The sequence below is a fragment of the Acyrthosiphon pisum genome, chromosome A1 (assembly GCF_005508785.2).
Source record: "Acyrthosiphon pisum isolate AL4f chromosome A1, pea_aphid_22Mar2018_4r6ur, whole genome shotgun sequence".
Lineage (NCBI taxonomy): Eukaryota > Metazoa > Arthropoda > Insecta > Hemiptera > Aphididae > Acyrthosiphon > Acyrthosiphon pisum.
Genome location: NC_042494.1, coordinates 53,139,747 through 53,166,328, shown reverse-complemented (window position 1 = coordinate 53,166,328; position 26,582 = coordinate 53,139,747). Strand labels below are relative to the sequence as shown.

At 31.9% G+C, this 26,582-nt stretch overlaps 1 protein-coding gene across 2 annotated transcripts in view; it reads right to left on the bottom strand.

Annotated features, from left to right (window-relative positions):
• The window catches only part of LOC100162916 (calpain-1 catalytic subunit), a 99,993-nt gene that overhangs the window by 53,327 nt on the left and 20,084 nt on the right, over positions 1-26,582 (bottom strand). The window contains exon 1 of one of the 2 annotated variants that reach the window (XM_016804364.2): positions 24,527-25,207. The exons of the other annotated variant lie outside the window; for it this stretch is intronic. Within the exon in view, the coding sequence (XP_016659853.1) occupies positions 24,527-24,668 (142 nt within the window). The 5' untranslated portion in view covers positions 24,669-25,207. Of the gene's footprint in view, positions 1-24,526; positions 25,208-26,582 lie in introns of those variants that run through there. 2 annotated transcript variants of the gene reach the window in all.

Sequence of the window (26,582 nt, the reverse complement as noted above, 5' to 3'; positions counted from 1 at the left end):
ATGTGCGTTATTATTCACTGGATCAGCGGCTTCGCTGTGGATTATAATAATATACCGCGGTCGAATGATGTCCAAAACGCAATCGAATGGAATATTTTATAGTTATTTTATTAATATATAATAAGTAGCTACGGTATGGAATGTGTATATTAACTTGGGAGTCCAGTAGGTACCTCGTAAGTCGTCATTCATCCGGAATCACCTAGGGCTGATACATTACAATAATATAATAATTATTAAAGTGCAATCTGTATAGGATTGGACATTATCAATACCGCGGACGGATATTAGCAAACGTTTGAAATCATCGTCAAATTACGTATGCAAATAAAGTAGTTACTAGTTATACGCGATGTACAAGTGCTATTGACTTGTTAGTCATTACAACTCATACGCATACGTAGGTACATATTATAATTCTGAATATAACGGAGTTTTAATATTGTATATTATTATTTATTTCGGTTTTAAGACACGCAAGCTCATATATTATTATATCTTTATAGATATTATTAAAAATCACGGGAAAACGCTGTTTGGCCGATTTGGTTGCAACTAAATATTATAATAATAATATATGTATAAGTTCGAAAAATAGTCATAATAAGTAACCTGGTATAGTATAGTAATTTGTATTTACTTGTTAATAATGTACCTCGTACATATTGTATAAATGGATGATAATCAATTAAACCAGCTTCGTTAATTTTTTCATCATACGATTTTTGTACGATTTCGCAAATTTAAACAGATCACCATCCACACGTACAATGTACAAAATACCTATGTACAATGCTACATCATTATGTTCTATTCTATTCCGTCGGATACCGTTCGGAGACGTAAGAGACGTCAACATCTCTCCGCAGAAAATAAAGAAAAATACAATAATAAATAACCCGGCGCAATGAATTCTAATAATATTAAGATATAAAATGCCCCGGACGCTTTCAACAACAATAATATTATATTGTACTGTGCGTACACAGCTTTTCATATCGAAACTTTCTTAAACGTCCACACTCCACCGATGTTAGCAACGCGTATTATTATACTTTATAATAATATACAGAACCTATCTGCAACAACATTGTATTGTTATAATAATATCGTATAAAAAATATTATATATACGCTGCTGCAGTAGTATACGTCGTAATACATCCGACACATTAACGATAAAATATAATATATAATTTCATTACTGCAAAAATCTCTGGACTGGAATGTTATTGCTCGCCGGCGCAACACAGTCGACGACGATGACGACGACAACAATAATAATATTATATTATATCATATTTTAATACATATATATTATATATAATAATAATATGACTTATATAGTTCTGCCTTAATGAAGCTCATTTAAGACGTTACGCGCGTGTATATGACGTAACACCAATATAACAATATGCGTTCGAGAATCACGTTCTTCTATATTTTGTGCCTTGGTCTTTTATACATTATATTAATATTATATATCAACAACACACCGCGTCGCGGTTTTTGTCTTTTGTGTTTTTTATTCATATATTTTTTGGCGATTTCCGTAAACGCGTTCGTCGAACTTTCCGCAAGGCGGTTTCGGAAATCGTTTCGTATATTGACTGATATCGTATAACGAACAATAAGTAGCGCAGGAACCCACACCGGAATGGAACACACTATCATTTAGTCAATTTTTTTTTGTTGCCAGAACTGTCAGGCACATGTCCATAGAAGGAAGCGCATAACCAACGGTCACCATAACTATACATTATTATTATGCTTACTGAGAATAAGCAAACAAAAAATTGTAACCACTTTAATCACTTCGCTATAATAAATATATAAGCATCCCGGTCAAGCCAACCCATTACCACACTTACGTGTACCAGGTTCTTATTTTATACCTATGTGTGTCAGTGTCGTGGCTTTATTAATTGTCCCCGGTCATATTATATTCGATAAAATTAGTACAATATAATATATCATATTAGGAGGGTCATACGTTCGTGGAAAAAGAGGTAGATCGATATTGTATTGTATATGGCTAGTAAATTAAATTAAGACTACGTTTAGCGTATATATTTTCCAACAGTAATTGACACGCTGGGTTTACATCTACACGGATGACGACTAGCGCAAGTCGAATAAAATTAATACGATTCGCATAGTTGTCGAGATATTTGTTGGTACGTGCACGCTGCACCTCTTCACCCGCCCGCAATATATTTGTTGTCGTAGTCGTGCGGTTTATTATATTATAATATTATATCATAATAATAATTTATAACGATATAATAATTGTGTGCCGTAAACAATGTGCGACGGATCTACCGTGACGTGAATAATTTTTCCTTTTGTTTTCCTCTGTCTATATAAAACGCGTTTATAATAAAATGTATAATATATGTGAATTTCTGCACTGCACGCGTGCCCATTGCGCCTCCAAAAAGGTATATATTATACACCATTTTATAATATATATTGCTTAATGATAATGTCGTGGACGCCGGACGGACAACTGTTACGACTTACGACTCTCCAGGCAGATGACATAGGGCGAACAAATCAATATATTTATAATATCGATAACAATTTTAACTAATATAATATAATAATAGAACCTCACCCACACCGAGACCTTTTTATTTTAAAAAGTAAGGGAAAACATTGAACTCTGCTACTGCTGGTTCCCGATACTAAAAGGTTATATTTACTTACACGTGAATAATGTTCATCGAGATACCCGGAGTCGTGATTTTATGACCTCTGAAGCGGGTATATATTTTCAAATACTACTTACATAACACCGTATATAATATGTATAATATATTTATTATGGTTAAGCTTATTGTGTACAGTTTCTATATAAACATATTGTGGGCAGGCATATTATAGCCTAACCTGCCCACTGGGCACACGTATTCTCGACGCTGTGCAGGTCATCGACGAACGACGAGCGTTTGCAGCAGCTTCCGTAGCAATACAGTTCATAATATAGTAATAAACATAATATATAAATATAACATATTATATTATATACCTGTATAATATATTGTAATTTCCTATAAACTACGGAATCTGAACAATACTAGTGCTAATGGTTATTATCAGCAATAGATTGGAGTCGTTGGAGACAAGTAACTACGAAGCTTACATCATAAAATAATATCAAATATACAGAATATACCTTATGCCTAGTGAATACGAAATCAGTTACATACTCTATCGATTGATCAAGTGATCAAAATCCATGTGTAGACAAATTCATATACCTACGCCTGATGGCTGTTGTCATAAAATAATATATTAACGTCACCAGAGTAGGTATAATAATAATACTAATAAATAGTAAAATTATACCAATTATATTTAATTTTCTTTTTCTTTCAATAGAATACAATATGCCTACAAATTGCATAGATAGTTATTTAGTTAAGATACAACTATGTATTAAAAAATATATATTTTTTAACGACTTAAAGGTTATTAAATGGAACAAGTCTATATAATCGCTTCGTTATGCCCGTAAACATTTTCGTGGAAATCGTAAAAATCTGTGAGTTGTATAAGCTTTAATAGACGTCCAGTTTTTAAACCAACAAGATTATGCATTATAAACCCACGGTGAATGTTAATTTGTTTGACTGCAAAGTAAATAGAAATAAATTAAAATCGCAGGATAGACGTACCTAATTTAGATTTTAAATACTTTAAATGCATCGACTACCGCACACGAGGGATCACAGTAAAATTAATAAATTAGCATGGATCTAACATTTTTATTGTTTCACGAGTTTAAGTGATAATTACTTAATATACCATTAAAATATATTACATCGACTACTGGCTCCTGCATACGCTGGATTACTTACGGAAAAGCTATAATTGAAATATATGTTAGGTATATGCGCTTATCGGTAATTTATATGCGTCTATAAATTTGTTGTAAATTCACAAGTTGGAATTATTATTAATATACTATTAAAAATAATGCGTGTAGTTTCTCTTTCATAGATTACAATACAACTTTACACTCATTCTCTTGTGCATCGACCAAAAAACACGAGATTTATCAACAAAATATAATTATTAGCATATTCTATGGTTGAAGGATTTCTATAACCACATATTTATTTTACAAAACTGCATTGTTTTTACTTCAAATTAGTTTTATAAACAGTAGGTATACTATAAATAGTATGATATATTTTCTTTGTATTCTTTGTTCAACATTGAAACTCGTCAGCCTAAAAAAATCATTGCTACAAAAAGTATCTAGCGGTACCTGCTGGTAGGTATATTATAGATAACCTATAAATATAGATATACAAATAGTACATATCCAATTAAATAAATTCATGTTTTGAATACAACAGTCATAATACGCATTAAATATACCTTGAATTTAATAACGAAATCAATTTAAAAAAATACACTTACGACAGTAAATAGTGACATTTAAAATCACTGGTTGTAAGAAAAAATATACCTGATAATTACAGACCATTAGAAAATTTTGTAATTACATATTACAACATTTAAGATAAAATATGAAAAAAAAATTACGTTCAGCATTATAGTCTTGGTTTATTCTTCGACTCTTAATGTTGATGGTTATGCAGACGTCGAGTATTTCTATATTGGCGTGTACAATCATATATAATGTAATATTTGCAGGAAGGTAGTAGTCGCATAAGATAATTATACATTCACAACGCTATTCCGCATAAATTATGCCATGAATTAAACATCAAATTATAATACTCATTCGCAAAAGTTAGGATGAATCGGAAAACAACAAAATATTATCATATACATACCTAACGCACGCACTTATATTATTATGTTATATTCATACAGTCCACGTGCATACCGCCATCGGTTACAAATCGTATAATAAATAAAAAGTATTGGTATTAAAAAATAAATAAATAAAAATTAATACAAAAATGGATATAGGCACCTATCTATTTGACGTAATATAATATATATATATATATATATATATACATTATATTATAGACGGTATAGATAATAAAAACATAATAATATATTGTATTAATAGTATTCATTTATTAAACGCCAATTATTTTTAATATTTTACGAGCTCCGAGATTTCTGTCCGTCCGTCCCACGGGCTTATACATATTATATACCTGTATTTAATAAGGATTTTTAATATGACTTTAGGGTAATGTCTATAAAATGTATAGGATATGCCACGCGTGGGTCGGTCAAAAACCACAATAATTAACAGTGGATATATGCTTATAGAAAGTTTACAGTGATTAACGAATCACTGTAAACTGGAAAAGAAGTCAATTCCGACGGGGTGAATTTAATTCGGGTACATATCCATAATTTCATGCTTAAAATTAATACAAAACAAATTGCCTAATTCATAAAATGTCTTATTTGAATAAAATAACGTAACTCGGCAAGTACTTACATTATGCACCTTGCTATATCACTCTAAACAGTTGTATAGTTTTAATGTAATAATAATCACCCAACAGACATTGTCTTCAGTTGTGTGTTTTCCTAACCATTCTATTTGAACATCTGGTCGTATTCACGAAATCGCTAATTTAAAAAAAAATAACATTTCTCTCTTTGCTTTCTACTAAAACAATAGTAATTGTTAGAAAAATCACGAAGTCCCATTAATAAAACGTATATAAACGATAATGTAAAATTTATTAGCATTTACAACACGCATTCACAAAACAGTAATAAATAATATCAATCATCCAAAAGAAAAATAGTATAGTTCTTACAACAAATATAAAACTAGAAAGTATATACATACTATAATGATACATTATATTATCATCGAAAACGTACATAATAACAAAATAATAATCATATATTTCATTAATTAATGAATCTTTTCGTCGGTATAAATACTTAATTTGGGGGATGGAGTGGTCGAGCGGACTAAGACGTCGGTTGCGACGCACACCGACGCCGGTTCGATACCTCGGCCATGGGTGGCATTTTCTTTCGGGCAAGTCACGGTGTCCGGAGAAAAAGTGCCACCATCTCCCACCCGGGCATGGCAGAGACCTACGGGTGCCCAAATCAAAAATTCTGCCAAAACAAACACACATGTGTTCCTTCCCCTGGCAACAAAAATCTACAAACAAAACAACAATAGCTATAATGGGCTTAGTTGCCGGGCTCAAGCTCAATAAAAAAAATACTTATAATTTAAAATAAAATTGCATCGTTTTAAAGTGAGATGCTTGAAATACCTATAGTCGGACATTTGTTTGTACATATATTTATGTTTTTGACAAAATGCGTATAATATACCATAATATGTGAGACTTAAGATAATAAAAATGTATATTTTTTTTTTTTTTTAATACGTTATATTAACGGAAGTACATTATATTATTTTATGGAACACCAAGTAATAATAACTGGAAATGTACGTTTTCGTGAGAATCGGTGTTTTTGTGTATTTTTCTTTACATTTGTTAATTTTTCAAAGTTGTAAACTAAGATAAATAAATACTAATTCGCACTTGTTTTTAAATATACAATCCCCAGTCCCCACAGGTAGCTGAATTTCATTTTATCGTAAATACAATCAAAAAGAAAGTATATATTATAAATTATAATAATAATATACATATAACTATAATATAAGTACGAATAATTCGTGAATAAGTTACGTTCGCGATAATAAAACCAGCTATCTCCATTATTATAATATCAATCAAGTTTTTAAGGGGCATAACATTTATAATACAGATGTAATCTTTTAACAACCCATGTGCTATGTACAGTGTATAGATACATCATACATACAACAACACAAGTAAATATTATAATGATAAGCTTTAATGTAATAGTATGCTAATTTTTAAATCACACATCTAATTAAACGTTTGTTTGCTAAAAATTAAAATTATACAGACCATAAACCGTATGATTAAACATTTGTTTTTATGTTTTTTTTTATGTATATGCAACAATTGCCCTTAATCGTACACGTCGAGTATGTAATTGAACCTACATACTACTAAGTATCTCACAAAATTATAATCGATTTACAATTTTTAACGATAATAATTACATTCATTTTTTATACCAAATGTTTTTATTTCTGTGGTTTATTTTATTTTTAAGTATTATAATATTATGTACACAATATAAATATAAGTAGGTTTAAACTATATACTAAAAAAAAAAAATGTAATCTATCCCGAGATAGTTACAGTAAAAAATGTATCGATCTATATTTATTAGTTGTTTTACATGTTTAAATAAAATGAGATGCAGTGTCGCTTGTGTACATTTTGTACAATGTAAAATATACAATGTTTAAAAAATGTATTATATATTATTATAAACATTTGTGTAGCTAGGGCTTGAAAACTTCTATCATATAAGTTATATATACTTATATAGATACTTACTATTCATAAAGTTCATAAATTTGACATTTAAGTGTATACAATATTTATATAATGAGATGAATAAAAAATCGGCTACGGACTAGCATGGACGATTTTCAAACTTATCACTGTTAAATATTGAAAAAGATTTAACAAATGAATGAAAACTTAAGATATGATTAATAAATATATCACTGAAGACAGGAGAATATTGTTTTGATATATAAAGATAATTACTAAGGTTGGTATACCATTAATACTTTATTTAAGTATTTAATTCATTATTATTATAAAATCGTGAATAAGGTAATAAAGTGATTTGTCTCATAAGACGTATTTTATAGTTATATGGCTCCCCTCCACTCACAAAACTAATTTAAGTTCTAGTTGCGCATATGCCAATTATAGGTACGCATTTGGATCTCAAGGTATTAATTATAATTTTAACTTACCCATATATAATGTCGTTAAATCGTTTTTCGAGCAATATTGATTGGTTTTATACATATGGTATATCGCCTATACTAATTATGTGTCTAATTGCGTGCTACCGAATAATGTGAAATAACGATGACCCCGATACGTCATATTATCGTATAAAACCAGAGCGTTTTCTGCGAGAGAGCTTACTACTCCCCGAATCCTTGATTTTTGGAAAATTTTCACCAGTATCATATGGATACTATACGACCTACGTCATAATATATATGTATATCTATGATTGACTGATCAAACATTATACACTTCGTCGATAATAATATCGTCCCTCGATTTTTTCCTCATCGTTTTTCGTACACGCGTAATTTCTATTATTGTATTGTGTTTTGCCGTACTTTGGGACCCTGGAGCAGCACTACTCGCGTTTAGAAAATAAACGAAATCATTAAATTGTGATATGTTGCCCGACTTGTTTTAAAGCGATGGTCTGGACTGATTTCAAGGCTGGGAAGTTTGGAACAAATTAAATATCGTATTACACGGTCGTATGAATAATGAGCATAAATAATAATACATACTCGTCATAATGGATGTACGCGAAACAATGTAGAAATAGATCTTATATACAACTTCTGTAGGTATAATATATGTATAAGTAGGTTTATATTATGTTATTCTATACCCACATAAGTTGTCGGAGAGCGATTTGTCGAAACAGAAGTAGGTACGTATGAGATTACTATGGATAAAATGTTATTTGATCTGCATATGTATCAATTATTATTATATTATATACACATTTATTTATACTTTTCTCGCAACCTGCAACTATATTGTTTCACTGTGACTGCGTTGATGTACCTATCATGCTTTTCCGGCGAGCTTTTGACTTTTCTGACTACCATCACTCACGTCATAGTCACATCTTTGCAGGCAATTAATTATCTGTGTCCTAAAAAGGTCTACCGAGACTGCAGATTTGTTTAAAACGATGGAAATAATATTACGTTAGCAAAAAACTCGATTTCCTGTGCTACGTTATCTTAATATTATTCAATATTTGTTCGCGTATATTTACAAAATAAATACTAGTTTAACAGATAAAAAGTTATTTCTTTAACTCATTTAGGTTTTTTTTTTATTGTGAGCATTACATGAAAACTATAAAAATTACTACAGGATGTATGATATATAATATATATACATATATTACACTAGTTATTATTATATAACATATGTGTGAGTGTGTGCTATGTGCATACTGAACCCAAAATTATTACCATGAGAAAAAAAAACTCAAATTCACTAATAGCTTTTACCAACGATAAGAAATGTACTCTGTAGTTAGCGAAATCACCGTCGTATAAATGTATAATAACATACAAATCATAAAATTATTGAAATATAAATGAACGAGGAAAAAACCAATTGGCTGGCGTGCCGTTTTAAGCGCGTTTAAAACGGCGCGCAAGTATAGGTACCTACCTACCTACTATTATTATTATTATAATAATAAAAAACCAAATACAACAGTTATTTAAAATTGATGGACTGCCGTGTTGACTGCTCTTGACGACGAACAAATAAGCACAATTGTCTGAAGCAACGGGTCCTTAAAATTATGTCACGGAAGATCACTCGGCTTAATGATAACAATAAAATTCGAACCTATACATAAATACCTATTACCTAGGTACACAATATGTCAACGACGAATCAGTCAGCTCTATTATACATAATATTATATAATTTATCGGTAACAACGCGTCCATAAGAAAGTACCTGTGTGACTTTTTATTGATAAAAAAAAAAAATGTAAAAACGGTATTTTTGTATAGAAAAGTATTTGCCATATAAAAAATGGTGCAATATAATGACATGTTCAAATTATTTACACATGTGGAGAAAATGTCGATACAAATATTACTGACTGACAACATAATATTATTATATAGGACGTAGGTATACTTTTCGTAAAACTTTGAACGAAGCTGAACTTTTATTTGCGAAAGATTTTAAGTAAAAATGTTAATTTCCGCAATATAATATTATATAGCTTTAACAAAAATTAAAAGGCAATATGGACTTTTATGGTTGACTTATTTTAAAAATAAACGATATGCATCTATAAACGTAATTTTTTTTTAATAAAACTGATTTGACCAAAAACGTTGGTTGACCCGACTTTCACAAACAGACGATACAGCTATAGGAATAAGTATCATTATTATTAAGCATAATATGTCCGTATAACAGCTGCTGCCACTTTGGCACTTTATAATGATATGACGTGCGTTGGCTGGATAAAATAAAAATAAATCGAGTTTGATTTAGACATCTTTGGAGAGCCGGACACGCCACACACACACACACACACACACGATACCTAATATAAAACACGCTAATGGATTTGTGCAAAAAACAGTGAATCATTTCAAATGGGACCCACATACAATCTTCAGGTAGGAATATAAAATCCACACTTTTTAAAGTCTATATGGTATCACGTAAAAAGAAACTATGATTTAAAACATAATAATATAATATGGTCCTATTTACACGTTAAACTATACGTGTACTGGCAAGTATAGTACCAAAGTGTATATTTAAGAAAAGCTGGACAATTATACACAATAGCAATCTATGAGAAAACATAATATTCGATTTAAGGGTATAATGAATATTATCTAAACTTATATTATTATGTTTATAATTTTACTGATTTTTGCAATGCCCAAAAACTGATGTCACATATTTTTTGCTATGTCGAAGTATAGATGATCGGTTAGTTTAGTTTATAGGTATTGACAGTTAGTATAATATATACTATATAATATAATATGATTATAGCATAGGTACTCGATACTGCAGTTTTATAGTTTTCAAGCGTTTCAGTATAATTTACAATAAATAACAATGTTCTTTCGTTTTTTTGTAAAATTTTAATACATTTTTGTATGTAGTATTTTTCATGCATAGGTATCTATTATATATCCAATCACATGAAATGTTTTAGTCGACGAAACAAAAATTGGTCTTTGACTGAAATCACGATAGGATATAATAATATCATGAAAATAATACAATACGAATATTAAGACTTAAGTGCATATAAGTACACTGTCTGATATAACTTATATATTATATATATACACACGAGTGAGTTACAGTGAGGATACGGCCGTCGTGATGGTCAGCGTACCGTAGTCATACGCATTTCGGTATATTGTCTTACACTGGACGATTTATAAATAATAATACATTTTTAAAATATAATATGTGGCAGCGGTGGATCGCTTTACTCGTCGCACGGCGTATCGTGTTACGGGCGACAGTCGCTGTAGGTATTTACATAATATTATATTATAATATTATTATTACGTATATAATAGGTAGTTGACGTGATTAGATTTCGACAAGGGCGCGTCCGGGTGTGTTTAACCAAAATAAATAATAATTTCATCGGCACCGCGTCGGAACTATAATATTTTAATAATACAAAAGTTAGAATTTCACAGTTCGGGACTTTCTATATATACTTACAACACTTATGCACTTATTAAACGTTCTTAAAAAAATATAGTTATGACATGCATCCGGAAATTGTGGAAATAAGCACAATACTTATTCTTTAAATCAAATGCATTTTTTAATTCATTTTTACCAAAGAATAACAAAATATAATAACACAAATAAAACCTACAGTCATAGTTTCTAAGTTATGGGGTCGTCCATTAACGCGAAAATGTTGTTGATACTTGTTGCATCATGAACGAATAGCAAATATTTTATTTTCCTAAGAACGCCACATTCCTATTTTATAAAATAATGTATTAAAAGTCAATTAAAAATATAAATAAATATTGCGTCTAATAGCCTTTTTAATGCATAAAATTATTTTATTTTTGACAAATTAATGACGCAGATTTGCGCGAAAAGCCTTTACCCTGATACCTAATTTGATTTTACAAAAACTTTCAAAATACGCTAAATATAATTTCGCAGGTAATTTAAAACGTACGTTTCTACATACATAACATTACGGATATGCAATCGATATTAAAGCCCCGGAATTATAATAAAAACTCGACATTGTCGGTTTTCGATCAACTGCACAGTTGTACAGAGGAGGTGTACGCGCATACATATTATAATTCACGCCCGCGGAAGCAATAATGACGACTCCTCGACGCGCATCAATCATCGAACTGCCGCGCCGGCGCACATTATATAGGTACAATAACAATAAAAATAATAATAATATTCGTGTTCGTATTCGGACAATGGGGAAACGATCCACTCTGCGATGCAGAAATTGAATTTCCTCACTTGCCTCTTGCTACACACACACACACACACATACAACACACTAGAATATAATACGAGTATATATAGTATATATCTGCACGGTTCATCGGCGATTCGGCACCGTCTGCTGCGGTCACCCATCGAAAACCGCATCGGTCATCGTTGCAGTGTGTGTGACGACGACGTCCGTTCGGTTGAGCGTGAATCCTCGAAGCAATACCATTTTTTTTCGCCATTTTTGAAACGCGTGTGAAAAAAAAAAACCAAAAATCACGCGTCGATTATGCATATTTCATACTTTAATTTATACACTTGGATATAGAATTTTATATAAATACCGACGATATTATATCCAGGATTTTTTATTTCTGTATTTGTGTGTGAGGGTTCTCACCCTCTTAATCGAATCAAAACTGGCAGGATAAAAAATATTATATTATTATGTACGCATGCAGTGGCAGGTTTCTCTTCTTCATTTGCATCGTGGTGCAGGACAATGACATTATAACGCGATTTTATTTCTACAGCTTCTGTGAATATTAATTAACAAACGTATAAGGGTTGTGAATTCGACATCTGTAGTTTTATCTAATTTTCCCAGTCAAGCCAACTGGAACTTGGAAGCGGATACGTGTTAAATTGTATACCTAGGTATAGTAGGTAAACACGTCCGGGACGGTGTATAGGACCGAACATAATATTAAATCACACTCACTCGCTGTCTTTGCTCTGTCAGTCTGTCGTATTAACGAACCCTCAACTAGAGATCTGACCACATCGTTCCACTAACTAAGCAAAAAGTTCAAATACGTCCCCGATACCGGCTCGTGGAATTTCCTCAAGACTTTCCTTTCGGAACCCAGCAGTTTCTCCTCGCGGGTTGCGTGTGCCTGGAACGCTATCGAATGTCTGTGATAATTATATACACACACATACCGTGTAAGTAGGTACATATTATTATGCGTACGCGAAACTATTACGCCGCCGTTGGATCTTCGTCGTCCGAATTTCAATTTACACACCACGCAGCATCTCGCGGTAGACCACCCGCGTAATGTTTTGCTGGTCTCACGGGAGCTGTTGTCATTTTTACGCAGACACACACACACACACTTACGTATGCCGTGGCATATAATAACATAAATTATTATTATACGGTAGGGACGGTGTTCGTGGACAACCGTCGCCGCCGAGCGTAATTGCATCGTGCCCGAGACGAGCGCGCGTAATACCTATATAATATAGTCGTGCCCCGTGGTCGAGAAAAGTGAAAATAATGGTATAAGGTATAAAACAAAACAAAAAACACGGCGATTTCGTTGGACGATAAAACGCTGCCACCGCCGACGGATTGACGGAAATCCGATTTGCTACATACACTACGCAAACACAATATAGTGCGTAATGCTTACGATATAAGAGATAACACGCGATAGACCAGGTGGCCGCAATTTGGTCGTCGTGCGAACCGCCGCCACTACACCTATCGCGGAGAATTATTGAATGGTGCACTCATAACGCGCATGCGTATTATAATAGGACTTTCCGAGGTGCATTATATATTATAATATATTGTATAATCCGCGAGCAAATGAAATGTAGAAGAAAATATTATAATGTGGGCCGCTGAAAAACGATCCGATCGCGAAAACAAAATGTTATCATAGGTACCTATACAGATACTTCACAAGTAAGTATAGGCACACAGCCAATCTGCAGTCATCATACCGCGCGCGCGTACGTTCATGTGGTATATTACTACAGTATACCTATTAGATACCAACTATTGCCCAAACGGTATAATAAACCATTGAAAAAACTATGTCAGTAACCGACGCGTAATTTTCACGCCGTCAGATGTAATGATAAACTTATCGTTAAAATATACGAATAAAGATACATTGGGCTGCACATGACGTCGTATCTATACTGCAACTGTTTTATATTATTATTATTTACCTACCCGGGGCAGCGAATCATTTATTTTTCTAACTCATTTCTTACAAAACATTTTTTTTTTTTTTATGCCCACTCACTCATAGATTTCTTCATCTTTCTCATTATTTACAAATAACATGTCGAGACGGTCAACGGAGGTTAGGTTGGCCCGATTTTTTTCGAAAGTTCAAAAGTTAAACTTTATTAATTTCTTGGACAAAATGTTTTATTATATGATTTGATATGCATGCCATCGTGACATCGAGCGTATAAATTAGTATGATTGAAAACTTGTAATTTTGTGGATATGTATACAGTATACACATCAATTATTTACACTATGGAGGTGAAAATTTGTGGCAAATTATTTCAGAAACGCAAATGAAAAACAAACCATTATTGCGTCTCGTGCAGTGGACCAACTCGACGATATACTTCTTTGTTATAGCTATTATATATAGTATACCTACACTTGCCGGAGGCGTACACTTCATATGGAAGAGCAAATATCAAGCAAAATCGTTTGTTTTTTTTCCCCAACCCAGACCATCAACCACCGCCACCGTTGTAGATTCCTTCGCAAGAGCATAGTGAGAGGCGGCGTCAGTGAAATGCGGAATTTAACGTAATGGTATCGTCATTTTTCGACTGAATGACGGTGAAGCTGATACATATTGTTATAGTAAAGAGCGGCTAATAAACATAGCTAATAAGCATACGCGCTGGTACGACTACAACGGAGGAATTGTACCTATATAATAGGTCCACTCATCCACGCGTACAGTTCTACACGTATAGTTACGTGTTGTGCACAGAGATTATTATAATAATATAGGTATTCTTACGGAGATAATTTATTGGGTACAAAAGAGAAAATTCTCAAAGGTAAAAATTTTTTTTAAATTTTTTGTATAGAATATTTTAATTTTTAAACATCAACTTAATAACTTTCAAAAATTTAATAATTGTACATCATACCTCCAAGGTGGGCTGATATGTAAACTCATATGCGTTTATATTTTCATACTTGCTATAATAAAGGATAGCGGTCTGATCTCTTCATATTTATTCGATAGCATATTATAACCATTTTTAATTTTAGGATGATTTAAAAGTTGTATAATCATCATTATTTTGTGAATTGTATACTATAACTTATATCGAGAAGTATCTTATGAGTTATGAGTACTGAATTAAAGTTTTCAAGACCTAATATTCTGTTTTTTTTTTTTAAATTACTATTATAGTAGTTGTACATAATAATATGTATTACATATTATACTAATGATATTTATGCTAATGCGTTGAGTATTATAACTTATAAGTCATAATTCATAATCATTATGTGATTATGTCTTAAAATAATGTAAAAATTATTATATTCTTTTTATTATAATATAGGTAGCGTGTATAATAAGTCATCATATCTACGTAGTCCTTAAAAAGTCGTTTGTTTCTTTGTTTTATGAACGCGTTTTAGCCATAAATTATAATAATACCAAAGTGTAATTTGCTTTCTTCAAAATGTAAACAAAATTTTTGTCAATCATAATGGTTTAGTACGTATTACCAAATCGATAAAAAATGCACCTGTGGGTCATTTCTCTAAAATAAGGGTGAAACACGATTGCGGACGCTTTACCTTTTTTGCAACACGGTTGCGGACGATCATTATAAGACAAAAGGTATTATGTTACACCCAAAAAAATGACACGACTGCGGTCGAAATTTAATGAAACGTTGCCAAGTTGTGCGATGCATTCTACCAAGTCCAACGGTTATCAATTTTATGAAAGTTCACAAGAATACAATTAAAAATTGACAAGCGCTCAATATAATAATATAATGTAAACATTTTAGAATTCCATCTTTCCGCTGTCATCTAAATCGATATTCACCACGTTCTGATAAAATAATTTGAAAGTCTTCCACAGTTTAAAAACACAATATACACTATATACGACTATAGACAACGAGGTTGCAGCTATTACTGCAGTATTTAACAAAAATAACTTGTAACTGCATACTCAACTTAATACGCTCAGAATTTCCACATTCCCACATTATCGAAGTATTATTTATACATTTGGCAAGATGTTTCCGCAATAGTGTAATATTCGGGGGTCCGCTGATAAACTATAATCGTTCGCAATCGTGTTATAAAAAAAGGTCGCCCCGATAAGAACCATCCGCAGTCGTGTATCACCGTAAAATAAAACTTCCTCATTTCTGGGTTGGAAAATATTATTCGAAAAGATTTTCTCATACTTAATACATTTTCTTCAACACACACACACAATTGTTTATTGCGGTCGGATTTTAATAGAGGACGGCGAACACGTTAGCGATACCATACTTCGTTGCAGTTCGATCATTATTCATTAATCTCACGTGTTATTTTAATAGAAATGACAAATCGTATATATTATAATATGTATTTATTATTCTAATTTATATACATAGTCTATATATAACCATCGATTCTCGCCGCAGATATTATATTTTATGTCTACAGTAAAATAGACATTATAATATTACAATTATGCCGAGCACAATATCCGTTCGTATTTATAGATGTACTATGGTGACAAAGGGAGGAGAGACAAAAATCAAAAACCGTATAATAAAAAATAGAATCTCCTAAGTGCTTATACAGACAGTTTCGGGTTACAATATATGTGGTATCATGGTGGTCCATGACAATCGCAGCGGGAGGAAATATTGTTAAAGAAAAAACTCTGAATAGTAGATACTTTTCTCAAAATATATAACGTCGTCTAGCATTTTTTTTATTACTACCTAAATTAAGAGTTATTATTATATAAGGTTAACGCAATATCGTCAATCACATTCAGCGGTCAAACTATCGTCTTAGCGCACCACTGTACCACTATACACACACTGAAGTAAGGGCCATACATTTAACGCGTCTTATCCATATATTATTATGACTTACAAAATATGAATTTTGAATCTCCGTTCTGAACAGATGTATTTTTTTTAAACCGAATGCTTTTGAAAGCGTATCGTTTACTCTATTTTTTCTGATTGTTAATATGTTGTATCTTAACACTGAAACACTTGAAACACAGCGTACCTATAATTATGTGCGAAAATGTGTTTTATTTCCTAGAACAGTTTTTACCGCTGCGCCGCGCGTGATGCGTGAGACACCAATGAGACGGTATACAAAACATACCAGGGTATAGTGTCCTATCAAGTGTTTATAGATACCTACATATATATCTGTATTCTCGTACATTGTACTATAATATTATACCTACACGATGTTGTACAATCGGCGACGGATGGCGTTTCCGTTTAACCGGCTCCGGCAGTCGGGCGGCATATACCCATCGCGTACCTAAAATATACACGTAACATGCCTATATAACCTATTATAGACGTGTGCAGCAGTATAACAGTATACGATCGTTTAACCGACAAACTGCAGCTATATACAGCGTTGTCGGGAAACAACAATGATCGTAAAATATAAGCGTAATTATTAGTAATTACCGCGGACGTAGAGTATCTAACAGTTTCTTCATGAGAAGAGTATATGTACTATAATATGCACTGCGACGCGCGCGGTCCACGAAGACCGACCGTGCGCATTTATGGCGAGAATACGACACAAACGCACACATTGGTCTCACATTAAAGCATTAAACGATATAATAATAATAACAATAATAAACCATACGATTATTATGACGGGAATTGTAAAACTGTGCATGGGAAATATGTGGCGCCGCGAGTCCGGTACGAGAGTATTATTATTATCATCGTCATAGCTGATGCCTAAGTGGTAATCATACCTATAAGTAATTGTTAAAATTAGTTTTTAAATCGAGTAGAGACAAAGTGAACCGAAAATATATATATAGTATTAAATTTATCATGATAGTAAGTATTCCTACAATATATTTGGAATTTAAAATAAAAAAAAAATATTTTTAATTCTTTTAATAAAATAATAACTAAATAAATAAAATTTATTTGAGATACAATTTTTTTTTAAACCCAACAAGTTATATTATGCTTATAGTTATAATTAACTACACCTAGTGGTGGTTTTCTTTTGTGGTGGTGATGTGAGCTGATCACCTCTCCTACCAGTACTTTGTTAACTCCTTTTAAGTTTTAATATGTAAATAATAAATATTAAAATGCCATCTATCACTCTGCTATACAGTATATATGTGTCGAATGTATCTCGTCATTAAGACCATTGAATAGGTTATTGTAATGGATATTGTGTTAAATTTGAATTCTATGATAAATCATTGAATATTGAATACAGAATGTGCTAAGACGATCTAACTTTTTGGTAACGAATGCACCAAACAAGTATTTTAATAATAATATTAAAATTTCACAAAATAATTGGGAATTTTTTTGAAATTCCCAATTATTCTGAAAAATAAAAACACACTTAATATATTGTAAATCAATAGGTACATCCATCGCTCGGCTCAGAATCTAAAAATAATAGTTAATGGCGATAATTAACTGTAAATTGTACAAAAGTTCTAAAATGTGTAGTAAAAATGTAGGTATTATACGCTTGAATAGACTTTGGCAAGAAGAAAACAATTTTTTTTCATATAACCATGGTAATAAAACCACCACCCCCAGCCATTCGAGTCACGCATCATACACAACTCTATTGATATGCACTTGCGGATGATGACGTGAAAACGATTTGATCCATGACTGGCTGACCGAAATAACATTGGTGCAAGTGAGTTCAATGCGTGGACCGTGGTCGGGGCGACCATTGTTCATATCGCATTGGTGACTGGTGTACGTTACCCGGGTAACCGTGGTATTATTTTCTTCGTTGGTCGGTCTCATAGGAAAACTGTGGTGCCGCAAAACCGTTTTCCACACGTCCACTACACTGCATCGTCCGATTTTCAAAGAATATTTTCTTTTCTTTGACCGACCAATATTATTGCAAAGTCTAAGATATATATTATTATATTCGCAGTCGATCGCGATAATAAATTTCGCGTCTCTGGTTAGTCAGCAGTGGATGCAAGAGCGGCAAACGTGGTCGAGTACCTGAGCTTATTTTTATCACGACATTACGTTGTAACGGATATTGGGATACTGATTAGGTCCAGAAACTATAATAGTGGAACAATTTCCAAACGTTATTATCCTTACTAAAATTAACATTAACCGTGAAACTATTTTAGTGGACAGTGGTCAACAGCTTTAAATTTTAATTAGGTACAATTAAGACATGTGTATTTTTTTAACTATACATTTATTTTAAAAAATGTGTATAATATTATGTAGGTAATATGTACATCATGTTAAAGTGATATACACCAGAACACTGCAGTATTATATTAAGCGTAAATACCTGAATTAGTTACATGCAACAATGTACAATTGTATGATAATTATATATTTAATTAATTTAGAATACACGTAAACTGTCCTATGTACACAAATAATAATTTATAACATAAAAATTGGTATGATTACTATTATTGTGTCTAAATGTATTATTAACACGGTAGTTATGAAACTGAAGAGTGTCAAAAAAATTCTTTAATTATACTAGGTAGTATAGCACATTGGAACCGAAAAAAAAAGAGTTGATGAAATAATGGTGTAATCTATTACTTATACTAGCTATCTTAATAATAAATAATAATTATTTATAAAAATCACAGTACATAATATACATTCATAATGTTTTTGAAATACGTAGAACCAAATTCCATACATAATATATATATGCAAATACTTAAAGTTCCGATCTCTGATTTTTTTTGTGTTGTGTCGTGAAGGATCTTGGGTGTGGAAAAGAACGCATATATATTATAATATTAGCAACCAGGCGTACATCTCGACCTGGGGTAGTTGAGAAAAATAGCAATTAGCAACCTGTAGCATCGCGTTTGACTGCGACTGCAGTGTTGGCGTGTTGTTATAACAATAATAATAATAATAGTATGTCGATAAAAAAAAAATCGAAACTGCAGCCATTTATAAGTATAAGTATTAGCCATTAAGTATATATTACGTATGGCGGCCGTGATAAGATCTCAAACGACTGTTCTTATATTATGAGTTGTGATGCATACGCTGGTCGTGGTGGTATACTTTACTATGTTATACAGCAACATAGTATCTATAATATATGAGAGTATATGAGAATATACCAACCAACTGTTTGAAATTAAATTTCAAGTCAAACGTATTTCAACTCTCGTTACTTATTTAGTAGGTAGCCCATATGAAAGCGCCAGCATAATCTGATGGGGGTCATACAAATTGCTAGCCCCAAATACCATAATATTTTCCTACTCGAAAAAAATTAATAATCAGAGAAATATAATGACAAATGAAATTCTACAGTCACTTTTTGCTGTAAATAAAACTCATGTTATTATGTTAGTTCAGTATAAAAACAAATGTATATTAGGTATGTACATATATTATCAAATTTCTGAATAATTATGATTTGTTTAAAATTTAAATGATAGTTAAGGAAGAAAGTAAAAAAGAAAACTAACAATTTCAATGAAATTCCACCAAGTTCATTAAATTCTATAATAATAATAGAAAAAAATGTTTTTTTTTTTCTTTAATAATATTGTAACCTTTCTTTTTATTTTTCATTATAAGCTGAAACAAATCCTCAGTACTCTGATATAACACCAGCACTATCGTCATTCTGTGTAAAACATTTAACATCACCTTGAACCCTACGAACCCACCTGAACTGTTCTTTTTTTTAAATATAACTGCCTCTACAATTATACGCCTTGAAATCGAATATCTATACTGCTGATTATAGTAAACAAAAATACAAAATCATAATTGTATTATACCTATTATATTATGAACAGGGCATACATATAATATTATAGTAATAATTTATTGTACGATTGCCATTGCATTATAATACACATGCAAAGTGTATTGATAGGGTGGTTGGTAGTGGACGGGGAAATGTTTGTAATGTTGAGGAAGAGTGACGAGTGACTACTATAATATAAGATATTTCACTTCCATTTCAACTAAATTTCCGCTTTTAAATCAAGCAACTTTTGTCGAAACATGCTGACTGTCATTACGACAACGAGATTTCACAACTCAACATACCCCAGTTCTTTCCAGCTCGGTATAAACATGAATATCTTAGTACAGTAAAACCTTCCTATAACGGAATCACTTAGTATATACCTTTCAAATGAATCATCCGTTATTAAGTAGTTACCGTTAAAGGGAGTCCAAAATATATCCACGGGATTATACGGAAATGTTGTTATTTTTCGTAAAGAAGATTTCCGTATTACAAGGCGTTCGTTATAAAGAGGTTTTACTGTATATAATAAGCATTTCTGCATTTATGCATTTATGCATGTGTACTTTTTGTATTGTAAAAAAAAATAATATACGTGTATGCTTGCATATATGTTTATATTTGATTAATAATTGGTGTTGGGAGATATTTATTATAATCAGCACTTGGTCCTTTCCATACAAACGACTTCATCCCCATATTTAATCACTATAAGAGCCTAAATCCACGATCGTGCTTTTGACCGGTTATCCGGTATCCGCATATAACATGGGTAGACATAGATCGAATATATTAAAATATATTTATACGGCATAGAATATTATAGAAATTTATAAAAAAAACCATCAAAAATTATCAAAAAAATAGATTCCGTCGTATATCATCATATAAAATGTCTGGTTAATATGTCTGGACGGATCTATTTCACCGGACACCCTGTATAATATATTGATAATCCACGCGGATAGACGTATAAACGAAAGAGCTCGCGACGAGGGGACGGACCGGAATATTATCATTATTATTATTATTATTTAATCCGTACCGGACTAGAAACGAGCCGCGTCGATTGCGATCACCGGTGGTTTTCAAATTTAATACAACCCGACGGCCCGTACGAGCGGCGTGTCCGGTTCTCCAGAGATTGTGCAGTCTAAATCGAACTCGATTTATTATTATTTATTTATACTCCGCGGCCGGCGCACGCACGCCATAATATTATTATAACGTCGGCAGCCTCCACCATAGACATATATTATACGTAAACGTAAATATATTTTATAGGTATATAATATAGTGTGTGTGTGTGTGTGTGAGTGTAATATCGACGGACGCGGTGGACGGTGGTTATTAAATTTTCGGAGATGACTCTGCGCGGGTATTATTATATGCCGGCCGACTGCTAAAGGTATTTATTACAATGTATTTTTTTTATTAATAAAAAGCCCTCGGCGGGGAAGGCCATTCCGAGGATTTTGGCCACTACGACAGATCACTATAAAAAGTACAATAAAAATCTGACTATATACGACGTATATAAGAAACGTTAAAACTTGTCGTAAAGCTTGACTATAGTACGTGGCTTACGAAAAATATACAGGTGCATCGGATTTTAAAAATGTGAATATTGGTAGTTATTATTTTAATGTAAATTATTATCCCTGTACTACAATAATGTAGTGTTCATTTGTGAATGTCTTGTTTTTGGACTTATGAAAATATTGTGCATTATATTATGCAAAGTCTTATGGAAAAATTAAAGTGGCTGACTGATAAAACATAAACGATACAGTGGAGTATAACCGTATAAGCTCGGTCAAAGATGGAGGTTGATTAGAAATACCTGATAATTATAACTTTTGACAGGTGGCTACCACGCACTGCAGCCCATATTAATCAATTCTTGAATTTTTTTTTACATTGATTTTTATTTATTTAATGTTAATTTGACAGTTGCGACTTGTATAATATTATATGGACTTTATTGTCCACGGATATTGTACAAAACTAAGGCCCAACTCTTATTGGGAGGGGGTAGATCCACCCATCACCCATCAAATATGCCACTGAATTACTGAAACGTCGACAGCGTCGTGGTTATTAATATAGTGTCGTGTTGTTATGACGATGATAATAATAATAATAATAATAATAATATTATTATCCTACTCTCAGACGTGTTAATGGTTCGTGATATTATTCCAAGGCTGCTGCGATTTAATAACGGAATTGGCCCGCGTACCATAATAACATTTATATTATTTATATATATATTATATTATTATTATGTACATATAAATATCAGCGGTGGTGTTTCTACATACCAAAAAACGACTCGCTCGAGGGCTGCTGCTGTTGCTCGTGCGCTTAGGATTCTTCGCTAGGACGGCCGTCACTGTACATATATAATATATATAAATATATATAATATATATATATACATAATACTATCGGAATAAATGTCAAAAGATCACGTTCGGTAAAAGATCGCCGCGGGGCACTACGCGAGCTGCTGCTGCAGATGTATAGTCATTTTATATCGAAATCATTTCGTGTATATTAAAATGCAATAATATAATATAGTATATTTTATATCAGTACGTACGCGTAATTTATCATTGAGTTTGCGAAATTTATATCAAAAGTATTATGCATCAAATCATATTTATCCAGAGAATAATAATATCACGATAATGTATTAATGTCGATTTGAAACTTCAACGTACTCACGTTTAAATTTCCAACATAAACTTATAATAATATACATCAAATATTCAAATGGCAATACGGATTTAACCACAGTGCACAATAAAGAGTATATGTAAAATAATAATATTATTATGTTTTATAAATTATAGTTTCTTGAATAATCGATTTAAAACCAAATTCGGGGGCGTTGGTTGCCAAAGACTGAAGACAGTCATTTTTAAAATTAAAACGCGTGCGATAAACGTTTTTTAAGTATAATATTCCAATTAAAATGTACATGCTTCGTAGAAATAAAATATTTTAAAAACAAAATATATTTATTTAACGTACCTATAATAATACCTATGCCGGTGTTTCAGGTTTTTCAACATATAGTTAGAGTGCTGGTTTAGTGCCGTGAATATCATTTTTTTATCAGTCATCATCACATATCAGTTTTTCAACTCAAATATATAATATTTTGATATACATTAATTCAGCTTATTATTATAAAATATAGTATAAATGTATATTATATTTAATGGCAGGAGGAAAACCTCATTGCATTCGAACTTTTTAAACTGACATCTATAAAAAATTTAGCAGAAAAATCGTATGAAGGTACCCATCCCATCGCCAGTTTAAATTCATACATTTTTTTTAATGTCTCCGTTACATTATAAATCGATCAAAATATGTTTTCAAACTTAAATTCTATTTATTAAATTGTAATAATTGCAACAAAAAACACGTATCAATTTTCAATAATGAGATTACAACACAAATACATAATAATATAATATAACTATATTATATTATTATATCACGCCGACGATCTATAATCATCGATGTATACAATATTATAATAATAATAATATAATAAATTATCCTTATAGTCGTATAGTGTATAGTGTTGTAGAGTATACCGTATAGCAGTGATTCGTTTCCTTTCGCCAACCGGGTCGGCGGCGCTCCATTCGTTTCGCTGCCGCTTTTTATTTTCGATCTCTTCGACCTGCTCGACGCCGGGGCCGTTGTCCACTGGACGATGCTCGTGCGGCGCAACATGATAATAATATTATTATCCTACATACTAAAATTATTATTATGTATCGACATAATCATAATATTATTATCATATACAATAAACAGTGTACAAGACGTACGCGCACACATATTATAGCAGTGGTGTACCTACTATATTATACTTATCTACCAGCTACGACACAACCTCGACGAACCGCGAGACCTATGTGATACGAAGAACATAATATAATACACGCGATGTTATCACGGGGTGCCTACGCCGATGTTACAATAATCCGACGACGACGACGACGATATATCTGCAGGGCTTGTCGTTGCGAGTAATAATATATATCGTCTATGTGCGTCCGTTTTTTAATTTTTTTATTTTAATCAACGACACAAAAAACTCGCGCACACACGCGGCATATAAAACGCGTATATATATATAGGTATAATAGCAATAATAATATGGCAAACGGTGCGGTAACACAACTCGCGCGATCGTATCGGACGTTATTGCGATCGGGGCACGCCACACGCATAATATACGGCCGCGCTTATATATTTTTATACATTATTATATATTATTATATGCGCGGCGATTGCGCAATGAGCGCTCGTGTTCGGTCGGTGTCGTATTCGATATGTATATAGTATATAATAATATTATTATCTACCCGCAACCTCGTTAAGTCGCAGGTACGCATAATCGCGTGTTAATGTGACTCGTGAGACTAAATAAACCCAAAGGTAATTGTTTTTTGGATTTAGGTTGAGAGTCGGAAAACACACAAACACACACGCACAACTCGCGCGCGCATTACTATTCTCAGCGCATACCTACCTAAAAGCGTATATCATTATTCGACGTAAACGTAACATAATAATAATATAATATATCATTACCCGTTTAAAAAACGATATTATACAGTGCGACATTTGGACTAGTAGTTTCTGCGTTACTCTGCAACTGCAGTATAGGTGTACATGTATTGTAGGCACGCGCAAAGGGTTATGGTCCTTAAATTTAACGGATTTATTGAACATTTCTGTGATCAACGCAATCTAACAACATTTTATAATTTGCAAATAATTGTCGAGTTCTAGTACTACTATATATTACTATATTATTATGTACTAGATTAAACTTAACACGTACTTTTTATTTTATGTGCATCCTTCACATTATTGATCATCTTCAAATCCTACAACCGGCTATTACCATATTATAAACGGTTGTTTTCAGTTCATAACTCAAAATTAAATTGATCCTATTTTGACTTTGAAAAAATTAAAAATTAAATGTGTCCTCTCATATTCTCATCCGATCCCGAAAAAATCACAGGCTTGATAATTATTTACAGTAAGACAGAGGTTTTTATTTTTTAAAAAAAATATAAATTATATCACCACTACAGGACACGTCTACTTATGGTATACAAATCTATGTATTTGATAATATTTTAGTATAGGTACATACTTAGTGGGTACTTATACTTAAAAATTTTAAAAATCAGAAATATTAAGCAAAATATATATTATTGAAGTACAAAGAATAAATCATAATTGTGAATCACATACCTAGCATATTCCAAGTATTATACTAACGTAAATACATACAAAATCAGGAAGCAGTGGTAGATAAATTTTGCAGTATTATAGTGCGTCACGGTAAAAGCAAAATGTTAACTTAAAATTTCTATAAAAGCTGTTTAAAAGAAATCAATTTAATGTACTGTTGATGCATCTATTCATTTATATGATTAAATTTTATATATTGGTAACAACAGCTATTCATTCTATGTACATGGTCATAATTCATCTATAAAAGTTAATATTTATCTCAAGTATTCTAAATTGATTCACAATGTATAATTGTGTATAACATTCATCGCAAAAGGATATTATTCATTCGAACATTTTTTAGTTTAAACTTCCTATTGTACAGAGAGT